The 25,632-nt window shown below is 36.2% G+C and overlaps 2 protein-coding genes across 3 annotated transcripts; one reads left to right on the top strand and one right to left on the bottom strand.

Moving 5' to 3' along the window:
* Positions 1-410: 410 nt before the first annotated feature.
* On the bottom strand, positions 411-23,531 carry LOC129247144 (uncharacterized). Of its 2 annotated transcripts, none has more exons than XM_054886097.1 (4): positions 23,425-23,531; positions 1,098-1,323; positions 844-1,036; positions 411-778 (listed from the first exon to the last, which is right to left on the bottom strand). In XM_054886097.1, the coding sequence occupies exons 2-4, from the start codon at positions 1,230-1,232 to the stop codon at positions 489-491; spliced, it is 618 nt and encodes a 205-aa protein (XP_054742072.1). In that variant the 5' UTR covers positions 1,233-1,323; positions 23,425-23,531; the 3' UTR covers positions 411-488. The 2 variants fall into 2 exon arrangements, with proteins under 2 accessions (XP_054742072.1, XP_054742071.1); XM_054886096.1 differs by lacking the exon at positions 23,425-23,531 and adding an exon at positions 22,903-23,132.
* Positions 8,097-14,246, top strand: LOC129247143 (uncharacterized). The gene is made up of 3 exons (XM_054886095.1): positions 8,097-8,282; positions 13,328-13,520; positions 13,578-14,246. Exons 1-3 carry the CDS (start codon positions 8,097-8,099, stop codon positions 13,874-13,876), a joined length of 678 nt encoding a protein of 225 aa, XP_054742070.1. The 3' UTR covers positions 13,877-14,246.
* Positions 23,532-25,632: the final 2,101 nt, after the last annotated feature.

Here is a 25,632-nt window from a genome sequence, read left to right on the forward strand (position 1 = left end):
CGGATTGATATCCCCTAAAATTTACTACTTCTAGGAAATGTTCTATGATTTACGTTTGCTTTGATCACAACAAACAATACGTCATGAAACTTGAGGGCGTAACTAATTTGGGCTACTACTTGTGCTTCGAAATAACCTAAAATTCTGTGACGTTAGCGTGAAAGTGCAAAATTAAATTCATTTTATTCTAAATAACGCTCGGTTGAAAATATCCTTCAAGATTTATTGGATATATATATGTATATATATATATAAATATTTCCCCGTGGTTCATAGAAGGAACACAGGGCCTCAGATTTATTGTATAGTTTCCTAAAATTGTATGTAGGAGGGTAAAATTAAATGAAATTGTCTGAATCATCCGTACATATAAACTTACCTCAAATACCAAAACAAAGACCGCACAAGAATTACAAAAATACTTGCACTTTATTACTAAATTCACACGCACACTTCTATATTGAATGTCTAACAACTTAAATAAAGATCTAAAATAGTTTGCCCAGGAAGATCGTTAGTGGTCCCCAGGTAGTCAGCACCAAGATAGCTGCCGTCAAGTATTTGAAAAACGTTTCATGTTCTTTCAAGTTTCGACGAAAGAATCCCGTGTTATAGCCGGTATATTGCGCCAACATGGCTACAACAAACGTTAACAATCCAAGAAAATTATGAATGAAATCATTAACTGATGGCGACACGTACTGGCGGTAGTTCCACGAATATAAACCCAATGCGCCGGAAAGACAGTTTATGACAAAGAACACGCATGCAGCCAAGCCTAAAAGGACAAATATCTATAGATCTCTAATCAAAATGACGAAGTACTCTGCAGTAAACACTTACCCAATTTTCCATGCCATGAGCGAAAGTGGTGTTCCTTTGGCAACGACTTCTGCAGTGTGCCGGCAACCCCTAAAATGCCGCCAGTCAGTTGCAGCCAAAAGTGTATTGTGGTTTTTGTGTCTGGATGCAACGAACGTGTGAGCCAATTGTTGTTCGCCCGCACCATCATGCCTTCCGCCGAGAGAAAAACAAACTACAAAAATGTTAAAATTACGAATGTATTAGTGTAATTTTATAAACACGGATTCACTCACCCCAAGCGTGCAGAGGAAGGCGTGCGTGGCGGTTTTTTTGAATTTCATCTCAGCGCATTTGACCGACATAAAAGTCGTTATGGCCAAAATGAAGCATTGATTGACAAGATTCCAAGTATAGCTGCTTATGACCATGATGCCCAATTGCTTGCTCAGTCTTTGCTTGGCTCCAGGTACAATCGTTCCGCAACGTTTAGAGTTCGCCGCAGTTTCACAAGCACTGACGCTGAAATAAAAATTGGAGACATACATATCAGCCAAAAGTGTGTTTATCAGCAGATTTCGCTATTATAGATAAATATTTAGACACTCATGGGTATATAGAAAAGTAGTGCTTTGCAATGTGCTTTTTGATTACTAATTATATGACGCGCTAAAACTGTTTAACAGAGAATTTCATCACCCAAAATAGTTCGGCACAGGCACTTGGCGGTATAATTACGTTTTCCTGGTATTTAAACAACTATGGCATCAAAGTTAAGACGCATCTGCGAGATAGCAACAATTGCAGAAATTCTAAGAGAAATTGTTGGGGCTGAATTGATGTAGATTCTGCGAATTGATGCGGTTGCTTTCGTCCAAGACGAAATTCTATAAATATTGTATATGGAACGACGAATAGATTACGAAGACGTTGGTATATGTATATAGGATAGATAGGGTAGGATTATAGATATGGGATAGATTACCCAGAAATATAGGTCTGAACAATTTTCGTTCTGTGGACATAGACGATCGCGGAAAAAAAGAGTGCGTGTAGCGTAGTACACATAACAGAAGTGAAACTTTCAAGGCAGGCAAAGAAAGAGAGAGAGACCCGAGAGAGAATGAGAGAGAGAGAGAAAGAATATATATCTAAATAAATTCACAACATTTGCAGAGAATTCAAACAGACAAAATTTACAAAAATAATACAAGTGGTATATCAACTGCGTATATATAGCGTCTGTCGTCAACGCCTATTGCCACAGCACGCACAATACGATCTGTCGTATTCTAACTACACGTTGCTCTCTCTCGCCCCGATGTATTAGTGTGGCGTTAGAGCCGTCCGCGCATATAGTGTCTAACACTATAACGCCCATAGACAAGGCACGCACATGCGCAATACTATCTATCCTATTCTAACAATATGTTGCTCTCTTTCACTCTACTATAGTATCATATTATGGTGTTAGTGCTGCACGTTTACGCGCCACTCTCTTTCTCTCTCTGTTACATTCTAACGCCTTGTATATAATGTATAGGTGGTTCTCTCTTGCTCCCACAATACGAGTAACGTCGTACGACTTAGACTAGAGCCTTAGCGTAGGAGTGGGAGAGAAGACGAAGGACCGCACAAACGGGAGACGTGAATAGCCTACGTTCTTCTACGTTATATCTTTTTTTCTCTCTCGCGGAACGAAAATTCCCAAAACGTTGCATGGCCTTGAAATGTTTCTCTTTATTCTCGCTCGTCCATCAACGCCTAAGAAGTTTCATTTCAAAAACATAAACATTGATTGTGTATGCTTTTAATTCCACGCTAATGTTGGCACCAACGCACATATGCACATGCATATGTATCTATGTATGTATGAATATCCATACATGTAAAAGCAAAATCAAAAGGAAACTGATCTTTACTAGAGACAGAAGGTGAATGAGCATTGCCAGTGATAGCGCGTAATTAACGTCATCCAAAGCATATACGAGTCAAATAAAGCGAAGATTAACGCAGCGTAAATATCGGCAATAATGTTTTGATGTCGGATGAAGCGCATTTCCATTTAAATGGTTATGTCAACAAATGGTTATGTGGGGCTCTGAAAATCCAAGGGCAACACACCAACATCAGTTGCACCCATCTAAATGTACTGTTTGGTGCGGTGTTATGGCCACTAAAGTTATCGGTCCTTATTTCTTCGAAAATGATAAGAAACGCCGGAATCGATTTCAGAACATTGATTGAAAACTTTTTGCGGCCAATGGCGGAGCAGTATCCTAATTTGTGGTTTCAACAAGATGGAGCCACTGTGCATACTGCTAGTAGTAGTAGTAGCATTAGTAGGTCTTATTTAGCCCACCCTGTATATAATCGGTGTTGAAAAGATGTGGAATGTTTATCATTTTTGTTTCAGTGCAATTGATACACATTTTTTTTTGCTCCTTGTAAATCCCAAAGCACTTATCCATTCTTAGGCAATCAAGGCAATCAAATCAAGAGCTGCTATGACAAGTACTTGTTCCGCATTTCAAACGCTTACACCTGCCTGCTATCGCTGTATAGTACAACATCAAGCTTTTTCACAAGAATTGCTTTCGCTCGAATTCGAAATCGTTGTAAATTATACTATTTGGTATTACTTAACTAAATATTTATTTATCAGCAGCAGACGACAAGATCAATATTGACATATGTAAGTAATGTACATAAATAATAATGAGTCCAGGCCGATAGCGCTCTTATGCAGTTTTACAACATTTATGTAGTGACATTTTTACTAGGCATTTCCAGATTTTTAAAAGGTGTGCAAGAATCTTAATTAGGACTATTCTCCTCAATCGGCCTTTAAAAATCCAAGACGTTTATATTTTGGGAATATATTTTAATTAAATAAATTAATTTACACAAATTGCAAAAAAAAAATCACAAAATATTTATGTATATGGACCTTCGCAACAATCTCGACTGAAAGTTAGCCCATTAAATACCGCGATTGTTGCTTCCTTGGCTTTCTGTACACCGCCACAACTTCATATTGAATATACCAAGGCACAACTTCATATTGAGAAATAAGGAAAAAGTGCGAAATCCAAGCTTTAGGGTGAGTACCACCATTGGAATGACTTTATTTCACAAAAAACTAACACAATGAGTAAAGAATAGGTCGGCACATGGTGCATAATCTACCCGTTCTCGGTGAGTTCGAACCACATACAGATATCGAAAAAAATATCAACATTGCATTCAGTAGTTGAAATTAGTAGTCTCATAGAATTCCAAGGACATTTTTTTTGAATAGGGATACAACATAAGTTTTGCAGAGTGCAATCTGACAAGTTTCGATGAATTATTCTCCACAATACGGTTTAAAAGATGGAGTTCCTATTGCGGATTTAAGGAGACATTGCTAGCCCACTGTTGAGATGTCTTCCAATTTGTTAAACTTTGGTGCCTTCAAATATTTTTCTGGTAGCTTGGAGATGAAAAACAAAAAACAGAAACTGAACAACTTTAGTAGAAGTTTAACAAAAAATTTTGTATGGCTTTATAAATTAAAATCTTAAAATAATAGTTTGGCGAACAATTATGTCAAACACTTTCTTTCGTACAAACTTTTTACCTACGAGTATCCGTTCTTGGTTTTTAAGAGTTAAGAGACAGTTTACAATAAACTGTTTTGTTTATATACATATACAGGGTGACCCATATAGCGTTTGCTTTTTGAACCACCTACTTTTTTGAGAATGGTAACACAAATGACATGTCAAATGTGTTCATAATTTACTTAAAGGTTTGACATTTACGAAATGGGACGCTAGACGCTTGAACAAAATTGGGAAATATTGAAAACCTATTTCCAAAGTGGTGAGTCTTCTTCTTCTTTTCTGATGAAGCTCATTTTCACATCGGTGGCTACGTCAATAAGCAAAATTGTCGGATTTGGGGCTCACAAAATCCACACGTTACTGTTGAGAAGCAAATGCATCCACAACGAGTCACTGTTTGGTGCGGTTTTTGGTCTGGCGGCATCATCGGGCCATTTTATTTTTTTCGAAAATGAGCGAGGAGCCGCGGTTACAGTAAATGGCGAGCGTTACCGTGACATGCTCAACGAGTTGTTTCCAAAAATTGAAGAGGATGACATTTGGTTTCAACAGGACGGTGCAACTTGCTACACTGTCAAAGTTACACTCGAACTTTTGCCTACCGTTTTTGAATTCCGATATCAATTGACCGCCTCGGAGCTGTGATTTAAGCCCGTTGGACTATTTTTTGTGGGGAGCCGTTAAGGACAAATGCTATGCGAACCATCCAGAGCCGATTGATGCTTTAAAACACGAAATCGAAGTTGCCATTCATGAAATAGAGCCCAAACAATCGAAAATGTGCTTAAAAATTGGGTTGATCGAATGGCCTACTGCAAAGCCAGTCGTGGCAGTCATTTGAACGATATTATTTTTCATTCATAAATGACAATGTTCAATCCTCAAAATAAGAAAAAAAGTTTGAAAAAATATTGATTAGTTTTTTTATAGCCGATTCAGAAAGCAAATTTTACATGGCCCACCCTATATATAATTGGCGCGTACACCCTTTTTGGGTGTTTGGCCGAGCTCCTCCTCCTATTTGAGGTGTGCGTCTTGATGTTGTTCCACAAATGGAGGGACCTACAGTTTCAAGCCGACTCCGAACGGCAGATATTTTTATGAGGAGCTTCTTCATGGCCGAAATACACTCGGAGGTTTGCCATTGCCTGCCGAGGGGGGGCCGCTATTAGAAAACTGTTTTATTTAACAGCGAAAAAAAACGCGTATTGTGAAAAGGATAGACCTATTTAAATTAAATTTTTTTTTTTTTTTTTTTTTTTTTTTTTGTAACGGACCTCTTATTTTCAATTTTGCCGGTTACGCTTCTATTAGATAGACTGTAGATACATACACTAAGTGTTACTATTTTCATATACCCAGCAAGCATTTAGGTTTGATAAAGCTCATATTGATTGAAAATAGTTTGAACTCAAAGCACTTTCTTAGTTTTCAAGTGCTTAGTTTTGATTTGGGGAATTTATTCACCATTTGAGGAAAAATGAGGGCAAAAAGAGTCATTTTAAGTTTAAAATCCCTCTAACATCAAGTCTTGTAACAGAATTATCGATGCACAAGTAATCAGAATCAAACTAAGAATAATAGTTCCTCGTACATAATTAATCGTTCATTGTGCTCATTCATGTTGTGCAGTCAATCAATATTTTCATTCGCAGTGTCATTTTTTGGCATTACTCAGTGCTATTTAGCAGACAGAATTTCGGCGAATCAGCTGATAGGCTGACCGTAACAGGGGTTATGAATCGGTTTATTTACGAAAAAACTAAGAATGTGTTAGTCATATACGAAAGAAATCAACCAATGACACTTCGTTGCAGTCTGAACTACGACTGATTTGAGGAGTGTGTGAATGCATGTGAAATGATCGTGTAGAATTCGGCTGAATCTCCCAAGTGACGTAGCAGCCAAAGTTCCCCTCACAATTTTCTTTTTCACCATACTTGCAATTACTCGTGTACACATCAATAAAAAATGCACTCGAGAAATTCTTTTCTTCTTATTCAAAGAGTTAAAGTTTTTAGCTCGAAATGTTGCTTTCGATTTCTTTAAAAGCAATGGTGTAACGCCTTTTGTAATAAAAAATATGTATATATATTAGATATAAATGGATGTAACTTTTTTCGGCTGAAAAATGTGTTTTAAACCCATTGTAATTAAGGGGTTTTCCCCGATTATAGTGGGAAATACGACTGCGAATTTCTGACATAATTTTGTTGTATAGATGAGAAAACTATCTTTATGTCCCAAACAGAATTGCAATGGACAGCGGGCAATGGTATAACGGGAGCGCAGAGCTGATCTACTCTCGTTGGACATTTTGTAAATACAATAAAATTAATTTTGTAGTGAAAACTTTTCGTTTGCTATATTTGTGAAGCCATTCGTTAAAGCTCATTGTTACATAAAAAGAACTTCCTTCGAGATTATTGATATTTTGCGGAGAAAATAGAAATGAATTTAAATATTTTCCCTCCTTAAAAATAAGCGACAGCAAGAAAACCGTCCCCGCCGCAATTCTGTGCAATTTCATGCGATTAAATGTGTTCTAATTTTGACAGCGAGTAACGGGCTGACGTGTATCCACTGCAGCTCTGGTTAGCACATACGAGATTTCACAAATCTATCCCGCCGTAGCCGAATGGGTTGGTGCGTAATCACCATTCGGAATTCACTGAGAGGTCGTTGGTTCGAATCTCGGTGAAAGCAAAATTAATAAAAACATTTTTCTAATAGCGGTCGCCCCTCGGCAGGCAATGGCAAACCTCCGAGTGTATTTCTGCAATAAAAAAGCTCCTCATAAAAATATCTGCCGTTCGGAGTCGGCTTGAAACTGCAGGTCCCTCCATTTGTGGAACAACATCAAGACGCACACCACAAATAGGAGGAGGAGCTCGGCCAAACACCTAACAGAAGTGTACGCCCCAATTATTTATTTTTTTATCCCAAGTGAAATACAGATTGATTTTGAGTTTCAGAGTTCAATGAAAATAATTTTTATCAATTTAAGCAGCAAAATTGTTGTCAAAGGTTGAGAATTGCGCTTACTGGGTAGGCATAATACGAGTTATGGTACGCTCACATGGCTCCATTTTCGCTAGTTATTTTTTGAGAATTAATCCATTAATAAGTTAAATTGGCTTAATCCTAACACATATAACTGTTGTCTATTATTCGTGCTTGTAGGTTACAGCTTTTTGTTTATATTCACAGTGTCAATATGTTTTTATTGCTAATATACAAACACGTACATACATACATACATATATGTTTTGTATTTAATTTTTTGTGCAACAGCGTATCTTCAAAGTCTTTGATAAGCGGTACACCTGACCAATCGCGAGGCGGGCCAAGAAATAATGAATATTTGGACATTAAGTACATAAATGCCTGACTGATATTTAATATCTATTCTATCTATTGTGATTTAATCGAAGACTACAATTAATCGCATACGTGAGCAGACAGAAATATGTATGCACATATAAGTATGTAAATATGGTAAGATATTAATAGCAATCATGCTTCTGCAGGAGGCGAGAAGTCAATTAACTTTCTGCAATAACGGTTGCTGTTCGGAGTTGCTGCTTAAAAATCGATTCAAACGTGCAGACATTTTTAATTTCTTTTTATTATATTAAGTAAAAAATACAGTTACTATAAAGAGCAAAGTGAAATATTTGCTTACAAATGGTTGCAGGAGATACCAAAGTTGGAGAGAGCTCAATATGGGCCAAAATTTTGGAACGACTTGAGATCCTTATATGGGTTTTAAATCAAGCTTGTATCGGTTTTGTGACGATTTACATGTTTTGGATATGCATTTACAAAGGCATGGGAACTATGGAGTTGCATGCCTTTCTTGTGACCATCGGGGTAGGTTGATATGAAAATAATTTGGATATTTTAATTTGCCTGTCATTCGATGAAGTACGCGAACTATCATATTTTGAATGATTTCAAACGAAAAATAATTAATAAAACAGTGTTTAGTTCGGACCAAACTGGTGGCATAAATTTGGTGTACTCGTGTTTTTTATACTTGGCTCAATGCATCTAGTAAGTGAATAGTCAAGACCAAAGTTCATTCGAGTATCAGTTTTAATTCCAAAAAGGACCGCGTCACTCCTATTTTCAATAAAAAAAAAATTAAATATCTAACAACTTCCTTTAAAATTAGGTCTGCTCATATAAAAATGATCCAGTAACAGTTCGATTGTTAATTTTTGCCTGTTTTTAGTTCAAGGGTTTCTCAATTAATAAAAATCATCAATAATCATCCGGAGACGATTATTTCTAAACTAAAACGTATACGTATTTTTTTAATAATTATTTAGGACCATAATTTGTTTGGTCTTTGCATAATGATTGGCCAGTTGATTTATTTTTCTTCCATTCGTTTTACATGTCTTTGGTTTTTGCTTTCGGTGGTTTACTCCTAGATGCCAATGTGTGCGCGAGTGCAGAAAGTGTAAAAATTTCTGAATAAAAACTCGATTCAGAAATAGTTAATAATATTCGTTTTCCTCGTATTTCTATGAAACATGGAATCTCTTTTATTTTTCACGCGACTGTAAGTCCGTAGCATTTTCAGTTTCGGTAGGCTGTTGAAACTACAACTGAAAAAAGTTATATTAGTAGTTATATCAGTAAAACAATGAATTTATAAAAATCTAATTTTTATTGTAAAAATCTGATTTTTTTTTATTTATTTAATTATAAAACGGAAATTCTTTTTTTAATTCTGGTTGGAAAAACGTGAAATGCACAAAAATTAACATTTTTAACACACTTTTATTAGGTCGGGTTGTATGTATGTATGTATGTATGTAACAGAATCTTTGAGATTAATTTTCACTGGCTTCTAAAAATCTGATCGACTTGGAATTTTGCACACCTATCAAGGACCGATGACAATGCAATAATTTGAAAAAAGTTTTCCATTATCCTTATTAGGATTGCCAGGATTAATATTTTCTTGTTTTACTATAGATCTTCTGTAGAAGAGTAAGAAAGACAGAGCTAACGCGCGGTCTGCGCATGCCTGCACTCTCCGAATTACTCTTACTGATTTCGGGAGTCTACGACTTACTCTTTCGAATTCGAACTTGCTCGGGCACGCGGCACTGCAGTACGAATAGAAGGCTAAAACATTTTCAGGGTAGTTGCATTCACACTTTGTATAGTCTTTACACATGCGTAGATACTACAAGTCTCATACACGCAAATTTACTCTATTCAATGTTCATATAAGATGAAATAATTTTCATATAAGATGTAATTTTGTTAAGGAGTGGGGTAGCCGTTTCTCAGGCTCCCTCGATGAAATAAGTTCTTCATCCCGATTACTTCTTTATCACGGCCGATAACTGAATAGCTTTAGACTCACAGTCGATAAGAAAGGAATTAAATATAATATAACACGAATATATCGAATCATTAATTCACTGACTGCAATGATAACAATAATTTTCATTAATAATAAAAAATAGTTAAAAAAAAAACTAAAAAACACGCTTTTTTGCTAATCGAACTAAAAAGTAGAATACGTGTTTTTTAGTTTTTTTAAACAATTTTTTTTTATTTAGGAAAAGGTTCAAAACCTTTGAAGTATCGGCAAGCGAAAACCTTAGCAATAAAAAATTTAGATTTGCATTGTCCGTGTGTACTTTTGTGATTTAAAAGAAAGCTTTTATTATTACTATTAATCACTTGATATATTCCGCGAAATACCCAGTTTGTTTGCGTCGACACACTGTCCACACTGCTCAATATTTAATAGCTTCTACTGTAAAGCCTGTACTTTAATTGGGAGAGAAGGTTTCGTACTACAATTGAAGAGGAGGGATGGCACAAAGGCATGAAGCCTGGTCATAGGACTTTTCACATCTATACAGACGGCTCTAAAACTTTAGATGGAGTGGGAGCGGGTATTTACTGCTCAAAACTTGGGATAAGGCAGCCTATCAAGCTGCCAGACCACAGCAGTATTTTCCAAACGGAAGTGTTTGCTGTGGAGAGAGCCGCTGAGCTAGTCTACACAAGAACAGGAAAGAACTCAACAATTAATATATACGTGGACAGTCAAGCAGCAATAAAAGCAATAAACTCATATTGTATTAAGTCCAAAAATGTTCGACGGAGCAGGGAGGCCATAGAAAGGCTAGCCGCAAACAGTAGGCTGCATATCTATTGGGTGCCTGGTCACAGAGGCATTATGGGGAACGAAATAGTAGATGAGATAGCAAAGAGTACTGTTAGACTACCATTTGAAAAAGAGAACGACACACCAAAACCGCTAAATACAATATACAATGAAATGGACGACTACATGAAAAAGTTAGTGGAAGGTGGACTAATCTGACCGCATGCAAAACAGCAAAAGTTATGTGTAGAACTAACGACAAAAAACTGACTCAATTCGGTCTTACGCTCTCGCGAAAGGAATGCAGAACTATCATAGGTATGCTAACAGGTCGTAATTTATTGGCTGCACATGCGTACAAGATAGGGATTGCTAACACGGACAAATGCAAGAAATGCAGAGAGGATGTTGAGGAAACTTTAGAACACCTTCTGTGCGTTTGTCCGGCATTATTAAAAACGCGTTTAAAATGCGCGGAAGCCCCATTGTTTGAGGGTCTGGAGGACGTCTCAAAAGCGGATCTCCCAGCGCTGCTTAGATTCGCCAAAAGCGCTGACATTTCGGTATACATAGAGGTCGGTCTCCATCTGGTATCGCTAGGGACCAAAAGGTCTTTGTGTGGCTTATTGCCAACCAGGCTAACCTAAACCTGTAAAGCCTTACTCAAAATTAAAAAGTGCATACTAAAATAAAACTCTTAAGCGGAAATACGAGTATACGTTTGTTAATTTGCGTATATACATACATATATGTATGTACATATGTAAGTATATACATATATGTACTTATGTATACATGATTTTATAACATAGAAAGTGATCTGCGATGTGGTTGACGTACCAGACTGGCACTCCCCAAGTAGCACTAAAGCGCCGTTTTGATACCATTATGAGACCTTCAACGGGTAGACATCTACAGCCAACCAGAGCTGCCGATTTAACGGAGAAATTTGATGGGTTGGACCCCTGCCTGAGGCTGTCAAAGAAAGGAGCACCCAGTGACCTTAATCGTGTGGCTGCCAAGCACGGATATTTACAGATAAAGTGCTCAACAGTTCCTTCTCTGAAAGGTCGCCAAAACTACGGCAATGGGGATTAAATAGTAAACCCAACTTTACTGCATTACTGCCAATCGTCCAATTTACCGGGCACTGCTATAAGTTTGGCGTGGAGTCCTCAGGACTTTCTGCGTGCTGCGTCTATTGTACTGGGGCCGTAGGAGAAATGAAAATCCATCTGATCTGTGCTTTCCTGAGAAATAAATTGTGCAATTAAATTTGCTAAGAGAATTTTAGAGATGTGCTAATTCAATCAGTGTTATTGAACTCTCAGCGAATTTGACAGAATCAGCTGGTGGGCTTACGTCATCTGAGATGTGCTTACAAAATAACTCAGATTGTGTTGGTTACGAAAAAAATCAACCAATAACACTTCGTTGCCGTCTGAACAACGACTGGTTGAACGAGAGTGTGAATGCATGTGAAATGATCGTGCAGTATTCGGCTGCCGAATCTCCAAGTGACGTGGCAGCCAAAGTTCCCTTCACAATTTTCTTTTTCACCATAGTTAAAGAGTAAATCTATCATTCTTGGATGCAAAGTGGTTAATGCAAACTCTGGTAATAACAAAGATAATTCAATATATTGTTTAATACAAATACGGTACAAAGGTGAAAAAAGCCGTAACATGTTGAAAATGTTCATAAAATCATGGAAGTTGTCGGGTTGGAACTGCTACTTGATAGCCAAGGAATTGAAGATTAGACAGAAATCTGTTCGGGACAATTTGCATAAGCATAATTTTAACTATGTTCACCGTCGAAATTAACCATTAAGAATTTTTTACTTCACCTAATAAACCCTTTCAAATTCATCAACCAAAGTTTATCAAAATGCTTTTTTTTTCATATAAAGCAACATGGACGTATTGTATAACTTACCATACCAGAGATTTGGTCAATTAAGGGGGAACGCCACTGTGAAGGGTAAAAAAATAGTCGATTTTTGGGATTTTTTTTTTTTTGCAAGTAGGAATGAATTTTCGAGGATCGGACAAAAGGCAATTTATTATATACATACATATGTATTAAACTATGTTGATGTAAATTTTTATTAAAAAATATTGAAAATTGACAAATCTGTGTAAATAAACGTAACGAGTTAAAAAAAATGACGTCATCTGGTGGCAGCGATACAGCAATGAATAATCATCTGAAATCAAATACCCAAACATTTTATTAATCTACACAATAGTGGCTATCGTTGTACATAGCCCTTTTTTTTTTTTTTTTTTTTTTTTTTTTTTGACAAAATGGTGGTGATTTGAATTTTGATGTATGTTTTTCACCATTTTTTTGATTTTCAACAGGCACAAAAAAAATAGTTTTTTTCAAAATTTTGAAAATCGGCTACGTACAACGATAGCCAATGCGATAACAAAAATTTTGAAAAAAAGAAAATTAAAATCGGTTCATTAGTCTTCGAGAAATCATTGCCACCGTATCAAAAAAAAGTCGTTTCGAGAAGAACGCGTTTGAAATATAGCATCGGTAAGCGCTACGGGGCCGAGCCGACGGACGCTCACTTAAGTGCACATAGAATCGGGAATAAAGCTAATTTCGCTTTAAAAATTTGACCACATTTTGTTGAGTAGTTATACTAACAATTTATGCAAAAAAAATCGATTTTTTTGAATTTTCACAGTGGTGTTCCCCCTTAATAATAAGTATATTTCAAATTTTAAATTCATTTCTTTATTGCATTGACTATCTTTTACAGTTCAGCCTACTGATGGCCGAGGGCATAATGTGCCATTATAACATTAATCCATTAACAAATGGTTTCAGGCGCAAAACAAAAACCACCATTCATTGGCTGCTGCTCACACTGGGCGGTGGTTGTGGTGTAGCCGGTTGCCTCGTTATGATAGTAATAGTGAAATTCAAAATGGACCAAGTCCATAATAGATTAGGTAAGTAGCTATGGAATAAAAGAAATCAGCTAATAAAACCACATTTTTCCTCTTCAGGTTTCGCTGCATTTATACTTTGCCTGATCAGTATGCTGTCGGGCTTGTGTGCCTTATTCTCAACTTATCTACGTCGCATACTGAGTCCATTGTTTAACAAGGGCTTTCACAATTTAGTGGGATTTGGCACATTTCTAACCGCATTGCTGGCACAATACTACGGCTACGATTTCTTCCATTACAATATTTTATGGTCGTTTATCAGGGTGTTGCAAGTGGTGACCCTTGTGTCACTAGTGCTCACTTCTATAGGTCCGCTTAAGGCGCTTTATCAGAAAATCTTAAGTTATTTCGATTAGGAAAGCCGGTAATTTTAGATAGTACGCATGTTAAGTGATTTGATTTTGTTAAGTGTCATCTGCAATCTATAAACAATTTCAAGTGCACTCCGATATTTATATAGCTTAATTCTGCATTATAAGAGTGTGATGTTTAAGTGGGTACCTCACAGACATACAATAGGGCAATTCACAATCAAGTGCAAATTGAGAGACTTCAGTGCATTTGTAAAATTATGCCGACAAGTATATAAATTTTATCGTTTTATCAGCAGGTTGTTTGCACTTGGTTGTGAATTGCCTAATGCCTTTATTATTCCATAAATTAGAAACGTGTTGCGAAAGTGAAATATTGCATACCGGAAGTTGTTGAATTGTGATAAAAAACACAAACACAAATATTTTTACCTAGAATAGAAGACAACCTACTACAGAGGGATCTTAAACATATTTTAAATCACTTTCTGCAAATCAAACTGATATTTTCTATAAATATACGGCGGCCGCCATAGCCGAATGGGTTGGTGTGTGACAATCTCGGCAGGGTAGCAAACCTCCGAGAGAATTTCTGCGACGAAAAAGGTCCTCATAAAAAAATATCTGCCGTTCGGAGTCGGCTTAAAACTGTAGGTCCCTCCATTTGTGGAGCAACATCAAGACGCACGCCACACATATGATCGGGCAAACACCCAAATGAGTGTAAGTGCCAATTATATATGTATATAATTCAATTTCTGTATTAACTTTCATAAAAAAATTGGGTACAATATTTAATATGGGGTAGAATATTTTATTAAAACAAAATTTATATTGAACGTACTAATTTCGCTAATAAAGCGCGAAATATGAGCTTCCACAATGACAACCCTAGTAGACGTAGAACTGTGCCAAAACGTGTTCTTTTTTTCTCTTCCATCATACAGGGTTCTGAATTGTTGTTTTTGCGCCGTCCCATGTGATATCTGCACCTCCTATCTCGCGGAACATCGACCTTCTCCAAGTACAAGTATTTTTTGGCCGACCCGATCTCTGCTCTCCATCGGGTTCCAGTCCATTGCCATCCTCGTGATGCTATCTGGTGGTTTCCCAAACGAGTGACCTCATTTGCCGATCTCTAAAATGCGTCGTTGCTGACAGTGTTAGGCCAGAATATTCTACATATGATGCGGAGGCATTTGTTGACGAAAGATGGTGTGTGTATACCTATGAAATGAGAATTTTTCTTTCGATTTCAAACGTTTATTAACAAAAAATGGTTACAAATTTAATCTTCAAAATAATAGCCATTGCTAGCGACACATTTTTCCCATCTCTCAGGCAATTTGTGGATGCCGCGCAAAAAAAATTGGCCGTCTTTGGCCGCAAACCAATCATCGAACAATTTTTTGGCTTCTTCATGAGAATTGAAGCGCTGCTCGGAAAGTGCGTGGCCCTGAGAGTCTCACTTCATAGGTATATACCGTATCAGCCATGTTTCACTTTCGTACAACAATACTCACTTCATACATGAGCTGAATATTGGCAGTGTAGAGCGCCAGGAGATTTGCGAACTTGCCCATATTATATGCATTCACTCGAACACCGCACTCGTTTTGTATAGACGTTGGCAGTTGGCATCTTCATCTTCCGTCGTCTGTCGTGATAGTGCGCCGAGGTAGCAGAAGCCTTTCAAACAAATTCCACCGGGCACCCGTCAGCCATTATATGTCTTGCTTTATTATGGTTGACACCCATACCTTCCGTAGGGTACTGCAGACTGAAATCACATGAGTGCATACTTTACTGCTGCCAGATGGTTTACTCAGATATTAAGTATAGATTAGAGTTATTGAGTTTTCTATGTTCTCAGCTCAAGTTGACCTCCAAACTACTGAACATGACGCTTAAAATTTGGTATTGTTATCTATTAGATCGCGCATAGTCGATTAACTAACACTAGCAATAACAAATTGGCAATAAACTAATTAAGGAAGGAAATACAGTATTTTTTAAATCGCTTTTTGAAGTGTCTGATTGCAAAAAATTACGAGAATCTTGTCTGTTATCTACGAAATAGTTTGTTGCCTGTCAAATTACTCCTTTTTTTAAGTATTGGACTTCCACATTAAAAGCCATAATATTGTTAAGACACCCTAGCATACATTGTTATTATTAGTATTAGAGATTGCCAATTTACGATAATATGTAGTTGTATCTATTGTAGGCACGACACTATTTATCTCTTAAAAAAATGTATATTTTGTTCATTGTATTGCAGAGTTTTTGTTCTCAGGTTAAATAACGAGTTCCAAGTCACTGTTTACATGTATAAGTATTTTTTTATTTTTTTTTGCATTCGATGTTGAGTGTTTTCTTCCATATAAAAAATGTTGAGCGCATGCATTATATGCAAAAGACGGTAGGCAAAACATTGTCAAAAATGAATGCGATTATTGAGCCACTTGAATCTTGCACTTATTATTATAAAATTCAATGGGCTATAAACTGCGTACCGAAAGTTTTCGAAAAATTCTGATTGAAAAGTGTGAAATAATGAAAATTTGTTGAATTTTTTTGAAACTACCACAAAGTGTAAAACTGAGATTTATCTGGTTCTTGTAAGAAAATGAACTATATTGTCATAAAAAATGTATTAAGAACAAAATAATTGTCAAAACTTATTAATAAGCTCTAGTACTATAGTTATTTAACAGTGTATTTATAATATAATTTTTCAAATGAAAATGTATAACGAGACACTGTAAACATACTGTTATCACACTGAATTGAATACAAATTTTATAAAATTGCTTGATGGCAATGTTTTTGTTTTCAATAAAAAATCAATCGAATAAAAAGAAAATAGTATTAAAATACAAATTTTGAATTTTCATAATCCTTACAACAAAACAATTCAATTCCATCCAAGGCACATTGAAAAGCTAGTTGTAGTAGTAGAGCTAAAACAACAAGAACAATGTATTTTTTGTTTGTTTTGTTTCGTGCTTTTGGTCCCTATAATCAAAATTTAGAAACAACTACTGAAAGTGCAGAGTAATTTAAACAAAAGTTGACAATTTAGAGACCAAATAAATGGAAAAAATCAAATCAGCTGCTCTACTGCTACTGTTCAATGTCCTTGACTATATCGAACTGCAGATTTAGTGAAGTAAAAAAAACATTTATAAGTGGAAAAAGTGCCAACTTATTTTAAATGATCGTCTTTTTGTTTTTATATGGATGTTGCATTTACAAAATATCGTCTACTGTCACCTTGTAACCCCATTTTGATGTATAAAAAAACAGTACGAATCTCGTCAAAAAATATAGAAAGTTAATTAGTTAATTACCAAGAAAACAAACTTACTGACTAGAAAATCGGAGCATGCAATAATAAGCAAGAAAAATTACATCATTTTCTACCGAATAACTGTGATTTTTGGTTGATAGAAATGAAAAAAAAAAACTTATACAACCCTGAAAGTTTAGAAAAAGAAATACGTTTTCGATAAAACGAATGTCGCAGCTGGATTTTATTTCAACGAAATCAAGGTTATAATCAGCAACAAGAAGAGCTAAAAATACCATGAACGAACCTGTGAGAGATTCTGAAAATTTTACTTTACAAAATATGCTATACAATTTCTTTAGATTAGTCAAAAATGGATTAATTTTTGAAGTGAAACTTTTTTACGCGCGTCAGAGTATAATTTCAAGGCCGCGACACACGAGCTAGCGTTACGAAAAACCGTCACGAAATGTAAGGCGTTTTTCAATAGGTGCGCTTAAACTTTTTCCGATAGGGAGGGCGAACGACGCAATATTTTTTATTTTTCGCTTCTCATTTGTATACTTCATTAGTATACATTTCATCATGGAACGCTACACACTTGACCAATGATTGCAAATCGTGCAAATTTTTTATGAAAATAATCGTTCTGTTGCTGCTACTTTAAGAGCATTACGGCCATTTTACGGTCCATTTAACAAGCCATCCCGTTCGACAATCGACCGTCTAGTGAAAAAATTTGTATCTACGTTTTCGCTACATAACGTTCCGGTGCCAGTGAGAGCAAGAAATGGGCTGTCAACAATTGGGCTTTTCTGTGTCGTCATTGTGGCGAATTTTGCGAAAAGATCTTGGCCTACATCCGTACAAGATCAAGCTGACACAAGAACTGAAGCCGTTTGACCATTTGAAGCGACGTCGATTCGTAAATTGGGCTGAAGATCAACTCGAAAATGATCCAGATTTTTTCCAAAAAATCATCTTCAGTGAAGAAGCTCACTTTAGGCTCAATGGCTTTGTCAACAAGCAAAATATGCGTTACTGGGCAGAAAGCAATCCACACGTGATTCATGAGGCACCGTTGCATTCCGAAAAAATCACTGTTTGGTGCGGTTTACATGCCGGCGGCGTAATTGGCCCATATTTTTTCGTTGACGAGAACGATCGCCACGTTACTGTGAATGGGAAATCGATACCGCGACATGATAAACGATTATTTTTGGCCGCAATTGAATGGTATGGACGTAGACGACATGTGGTCGGGACGGGGGCACAAGCCACACAGCACACGCTACAATTGATTTGTTGAAGAGTAAGTTCGATGAGCGCATTATTTCCAGAAATGGACCTGTCGAATAGCCGCCGCGCTCGTGTGATTTGACGCCTCTAGACTATTTTCTTTGGGGTTATGTGAAGTCATTGGTCTACAGTAACAAGCCGGCGACGATTTGTGAGCTCAGAGCCAATATTGAACGCGAAATTACTGGAATTTCGGCCGATTTATGCAAAAGAGTGGTCGAAAATTGGGTTCAACGATTGGACTTCGTAAAACGTGCACGCGATGGTCATACAAAAGAAATCGAATTTCATACTTAAATGTATATGTTCAAACTCGATAGTTAAAAAAGTCAAACCGTTTGTGTTTTATTACAAAAAAAGTTGAAGCGTGAAGTATAAGCCTACGGCATGCAATTCTCCGCTTTGTGCGGTGCTGCGTCGTCTCCCCACTCTGTAGATACGTATTAAAGAGTATACACAGACAATATACGCTAATACTATGCCATATACTGCAGCCTACGGCGCGCCGCGGCGTATGTCATATGGTGGCATGCGCGTGATATTACAGGAGCGTGGAGACCCAGACGCCTAGACACGCAGAAAACGACGCGTCGTGTAGTCCACGTGTTCATCAAAATTATGATTAAATAATATTTAAATATACATATATTCAGTGAAAGTGAAGTTAAAAAGTTAAAAACAGGTATGTATTGACACATTTTTATAAATATACTAGTCAAATTTAGTATCTATACGAAGAAATTAAATATCAGTAATTGTGATTATGAAAGATCTATCTTACACAGTTCACAGCTACTGTTAGGAAAAACTGTGCCTTACTTAAGAAAAACCGCCAGCACAAACAGCAGCACAACGCAATCGAATATGTAGGGCTCGACAGAAGGCTTTGAGAAATGCAGTCGCCACTATCGGAGACGAATCATCATCGACGAATTTCTTTGGGCCAAGTGAATTACCCATAGTCAATCCAGACAATCCACAACCCAGTACCAGCAGAGACGATGGTAACATATTGCATCAATATTTATCACAAACGAGTCGCCAAGCTGAGCAGACTCAAGTTCCTGTTGAAAATACTGAGGGAAGAACAATTGTCGTTCAAGCCGACGCGCCGGATGGCCAATTCATCGCAAAGTCCAATGAATCCGACCTCAACTACATGCACAAAGACGAGGAAATCAGTCGCTCAGCGGTGTCGTGAATATAGACAGCGAAAAAAGATGGTGGAAGATGTCAATAGTATTGTCGTCCAAAGACCAATTGTTTCTCCAGTTATTGGGAGTGTGTCTTCGAATGTGAGTGATATACAAGTTGATTTTGCTGAAGTGTCATATAAAAAATCATTTCAATCCTTATTAAAATATTTAAATTTAATCCGGAAATTAAGAAGTTTCACTCTAAATATGCGCACATAGTGCGGCTGGCCTTTTTTTTTTTAAATACAGTGCACTCGCGATAACTCGAACTAATTAAAACAGGCGCTTTTCGATTTATCGAATTTGTTCGACTTATCAATTGAGTGTGCTATGTTAAAAAAACAGTCTTCGATATCGATTTTTTTCAATTAAATTTATTTATTTATTTACATATGGATATGAACATGAATATGTTTAAAATAATTAATTCGTTTCAATATTTTTCATCAAATATTTGGCAGTCCTTGTGTCAGTTACACAAAAAAGTCAGCTTTAACAGAAAAGTAAGGCCGAAAAGAAAGCTGTAATGTGTGTTTGTCTTTTCTTGCCTGCAGCAATGTTGAATATGGCTTTTTCACGTAGCAATTGAAGAGTGTTAACCTTTGCGGGGCTTACTTGTTCAGTTGTGGCCCACTGAATTACCTTATTGATAGAGCTAACTGCCTCCTCAGATGATATCCGCTCACATGTCTCAGTTGTGTTGTTAAACTCAGACTCAGAATCACTAGTTTCAATTATTTCTTCTGTGTCGGTAAATTCGGCACCATCATTCCATTTGTTAACATCATGAAGCGTAAATTCGACCTGTAAATTATGTTTTTCATAAAGAAGTAAAAGTTTTAAAACATATATTCCAGTCAGAATACCTGTGGGGCTAAATTGTTAAGCTTATTAAGAATAGAGTCTGTTACTATCTGGTTTTCTTCTATTATCTTCATCAGAGTCGCCTAAGTTATCAAAACTCAAAATGTTTTTCCAACATTTGGATACAGTTTCCTTTTCTAACCGACTCCAAGCTGCATCTAATAAAGTTACTGAGTCTCTTAAATTAATTTTTTTCATAGATTCGGTTATATCGCAATTATTGTTGAAAATGGAAGCCAGTAGAAAATTTCTGTAGTATAGTTTCGTTATACGAATTACATTTTGGTCCATTGGCTGGATCAATGGTGTCACATTCGGCGGCATAAACATAGTTAAAATTAAACCATCCTCGGACTTTAATTCGATTTCGTTGGGATGTGATGGGGCATTATCAATTAGAAGAAGAGCCTTCTCAGGTAGTCCCCCCTCTTTCAAATATTTTCTTACCTAAATATTAGAGTCATTTAACTTGGTTAAAAAAATTGTTTTAATGAATCTGGATTTTACCTGCGGCACGAACGAATTATGAAACCAGTCTTTGAAAATCGCCGAAGTCATCCAGGCTGATTTGGAATTTTTGTACTCCACCGGACAGATAAAATTCTTGAAAACACGAGGATTTCTTGCTTTGCCAATAACGAGAAGTTTAAGCTTATGGTTGCCGGTAGCGTTAGTGCATGCCATAAATGTAAAACGCTGCTTTTCAGACTTTCTTCCCGGTGCTTGTTTTTCCGACAACGAAACATAAGTTTTCTCAGGAAGAAGTTTCCAGTACAATCCGGACTCGTCGGCGTTATAGATTTGGTCGGCACATATCCCCATTTCCTTTATTTTTTCTTGTAAAGCCATTTTGAAAGGGTCTACCAGCTCTGGCTGTGATTACAGTTTTTCTCCAGAAATTTTTAACAAGCGTACTCCATAACGTTTCTTAAAGTTTTGAAACCACCCGTCACTGGCAAAAAATGTAGAATTTTCCCCACACAACTGGGTATGAAAAGCTTTCGTTTTTTCTTTCAAGATGAGTCCACTTATTGGGTAATTCTTTTTTCTTTGGGACAGAAACCATTTGTATAAAGCGGCTTCCATTTTAGGAAACTCAGAAGCTTTTAAAGTTCTCCTCTTCCCAGGACCCAAAAACGTGTTGTTTACTGCTTTTAAAATTGCCTTATCTTTCTTTTTTATAAAACTTATGGTGGACTTGGCTACCCCATATTCCTTCGCTAGAGAAGTAACACTACGTCCACGTTTAATTTTGTTAAGGACTTCAGCCCTCACTTTTAATGTTAAACACTTCAACCTTTTACGATCCTCTACTCACGTGCACTGATACACTACAAATGACAAATTTAAAGCAATTTGGTCAATGCAAGATGTTGTTCCCATAAAACTAACGGGATATTAACGTCGAAATATTCATATGGACAATACACTAGTATACATATAATTTATATACATATACCATTACATATGTATGTATGTACAAAATGTACATGTTTGAAAAGAATGTGTGTACAAATAAATTTGTTTTTTTGTTCGAGTTATAGCGCTTTAATATTGTTCGAGTTACAAAGTAGTCAATAGGGGAAAAAATGTGTTCGACTTAGCGGCTATTCGAGTTACCGCGAGTGCACTGTAATTAATAAATGTTCATGAATTTTTTCATTAAAGTTATTGCCCCAAGTATTGATTGAAGTAATTTATGGAACATTCATATAATTTAGAAAATGGTCTAAATCAATTCCAACTTTTAAACAACATTTTCGTATGAAATCACACCAAATTTCATATTCATAATAAATTTCGGTTAATCAAGATTTATAAAATTCTATATAAAAAGATCGCATAGAGTAAAAATATTTGTTTTAATTTATTCAAATGCAATTCCTCAAATATCTCGAAACAAGAAATATGTGACTTAGACCACTTTCGTAATTTTGTTCTGCATATTACAGATTTTACTCGTAATATGTAAAAATTTAACTTGGAAATCAAAAACTGTTTTATTTTTCAAATTTCTTACTAATTTGATTATATTGGTAAGAACTTTAGGTTCAATGCCAAATAGTCCAGTTTAATTACACTCGTACACACATTTCAACACATACATTTCTTTTCCGGTATGAAAGTATTCTGCAGCTGCATACGCAGAGTACGTACATATATAGGTACAACCATACACACATACATACATGCATTATTCTTATTTACATATTTTCACTAATTTGCAATTTTATTAATCGCTGTGAAACACTCTGTCAGCTGTTCAGCATCTTCAGTTCTAGCATCACAGTTAACCATATCAGATTACGTTTGCATACACGTGCAAAATCAAGCGCCAGAAACTCAGAAGATCACCGCACTATCACTTCTTTCATGCATTCAATTTATATTTTTTCTTAAAAAATCATCATTACACTCACCACACAAAGATTTGCTAAATGTGATATGATGCCTTATTCCGAAAGTATGAAAAAATTTGGGGTTTTGCATCCAGCATCCAGTATTTAATTTTTATATTTGTATTTGGTTTACCGATGTTTCACTAAATTTTATTTTATTTTACACAATATGATATGTTGTCACGTGTCTCTTTATCCACTTGCGAGCGTTCAAGTCTTACTCTTATTGAGTTTCAACCACAACTGACCCGAGAAGTCGCTCCTTTCAAACCATACACACTTTGTAATTTGGAATTCATGCAATGCAAAAAAGAGCTGATGAACGCGGAGAGCTTTAGGCCGCCATATAACTTGAAAAATTTCCGAAGAATTGGATAAGCTTAAAAACAGAATACATATTACGATTTCAAGTGACGTCACAATCCGGCTTGCCAGCAATGCTGTTTAAAGCATAACATTGGTAAACCCCCAGCTATTTGGATGACTAAGCAAAAGCGCTTCGCAAATTAACAAAATTAGAACATCTTATCCGATCGTACTTACATATTTATACAACTTATTTATGGCAGGGAATTAAAGATTTTATCTTTTAGGAATATTATTTGTACAAAGTAAAATAAAAAAGCTTTTCGATAATACTTTTCATGAACGTACACTTCTCATTGCGTATTTGGCTGAATTGGTCGCTACAGTATTGTGAAAAATTTAAGCATTTTTTTCTGCTAGGCTAAAGAAATATTGTTTTCTAAAACATCTTCTATGCAAGGTGTGGCTACTCTACATACACCCCTCCTCGATTCCTGCAAAGCTTCTTACGAATTTTCCATTGCTCGAAACAGAGCTGGAAGTCATCTTTGACTGTAAATTTATATTTTCGTTATTTCAATAAAAATGTAATTACTTAATTTATCGGCCGCCGTAGCCGAATGGGTTAGTGCGTCACTACCATTCCGTATTCACAGAAAGCACGTTGGTTCGAATCACGTTGAAAAACCAAAATTAAGAAAAAGTTTTTGTAATAGCGGTCGCCCCTCGGCAGGCAATGGCAAACCTCCGAGTGTATTTCTGCCATGAAGAAGCTCCTCATAAAAATATCTGCCGTTCGGAGTCGGCTTGAAACTGTAGGTCCCTCCATTTCTGGAACAACATCAAGACGCACGCCACAAATAGGAGGAGGAACTCGGTCAAACACCCAAAAAGGGTGTACGTACCAATTACATATATATGTATATATATATAACTAGTTAAAACTTGAATGTAACTATCCGTGCTTTTTTTCTGCTACGCCAATTTATAGAAGCAGAGGTGGACTGCTTGTAAAGTGGAGAAGTGAAAATTTAATTGCAGAGCAGTGTGTTGAATTGAGACCCCAAAATATATTTATCTCAACTTGGTAGCCGCACAGGTAGACTTCTTTTTTATTCTTTTTTTCTAATACAATTTTTACATTTGTCACTAAAAATGCGTTAGTGCACATGACAAACTGAAGTAAGAAAAAAATTAATGGCATTAAGGGTTTGTTGAAGAGAACAGAGGCATTGCCTATTATTTTTTTAAATAAGTAAAGAAAAAAATATTAATTTGACAATATGTATGTACATATAATATTTTAGAACGTTTTCTAAATAATGATGTGATATTGTGATGTAAAAGTTACAAAAGTAAGGGAGTGTGAATTGGGGTTTGCAGATAGCCGCTCTTCGTAAAATTTTTTTTATAATACAAGTGTTTCACAGGAAGAACACTCAGCCTTTTAAAAATACCCAACGGGTGAGCTAGTTGGCCGACGTTACATATTCTTCGGATAAGATACTTCTGCAAGATTAACAGCTTGATCTACTCCATTAGTAATCACAGCTGCCTTGTTTTAAGTAAAGTCACACCAAGTCGTTCCATAAATTTGATTTTAATTTAAAATATTTAGGCAGACCAATAAAGCGCGCATGTTGCGGCCAACTACAAAAATTTCAGCTCAGTGGGTCGGCGACTGCATGACTGCATGCTTTTAAATGCCAGGCAGTAGGCTAAAGGTAATTAGAAGCTCTAATTTATATTTGGCAGTAGCCTTTACTGAAACACCACTACCTAAAGTAGTCTTGTTAAATTATCATACCCTGATGAAGGGGTATTTATAAATTTCTCTTTAAACCAGTAATGTACACTAGAAAACCAAGTTTAAACACATTGGAAAAATAGTTTCGGAATCTGTAGGAACGATTTATGCAAACGAGCAACCGCTTGTTTTTATGGAGGCAGTTCTCAAATCCTCCAATATCAAGCGATGAACCATGACGTGCCATCTAGTGGATACTTTTTTTTAAATTATTTTAATAATTATTATTACTATACAGAACAAGTGTACAAAACTATGATTAAACCAATCTGGCTATATTGTCTACAGGTGTGGGGAACGGCCGAAAAGTCTCATATAGTAAAAATTCAACGACAACAATCGAAGATTTTTCGAATTTTGATCATGCCTGGCAGGTACACGAAAAATTATGACATCCACAGGACTTTTTAATATAGCAACAGTAGACGAAGAAATCACAAAAATAACAACAAGGCACTTTGAAAAAATACACAAACTCAATAATGTATAAATCAACAAACTTCTTGAAAGGGGGAAAAAACACAAACAGACGTCTAAAGAGAACTCGACCAAACTACCTTATGAATGAAATTCGCTTAATTAATAATTTATAAATATGAACCATCTCGAACTAAAATTGATAATAGAAATACTCCGTT

This window comes from Anastrepha obliqua, chromosome 5 (genome assembly GCF_027943255.1).
Source record: "Anastrepha obliqua isolate idAnaObli1 chromosome 5, idAnaObli1_1.0, whole genome shotgun sequence".
Taxonomy (NCBI): Eukaryota; Metazoa; Arthropoda; class Insecta; order Diptera; family Tephritidae; genus Anastrepha; species Anastrepha obliqua.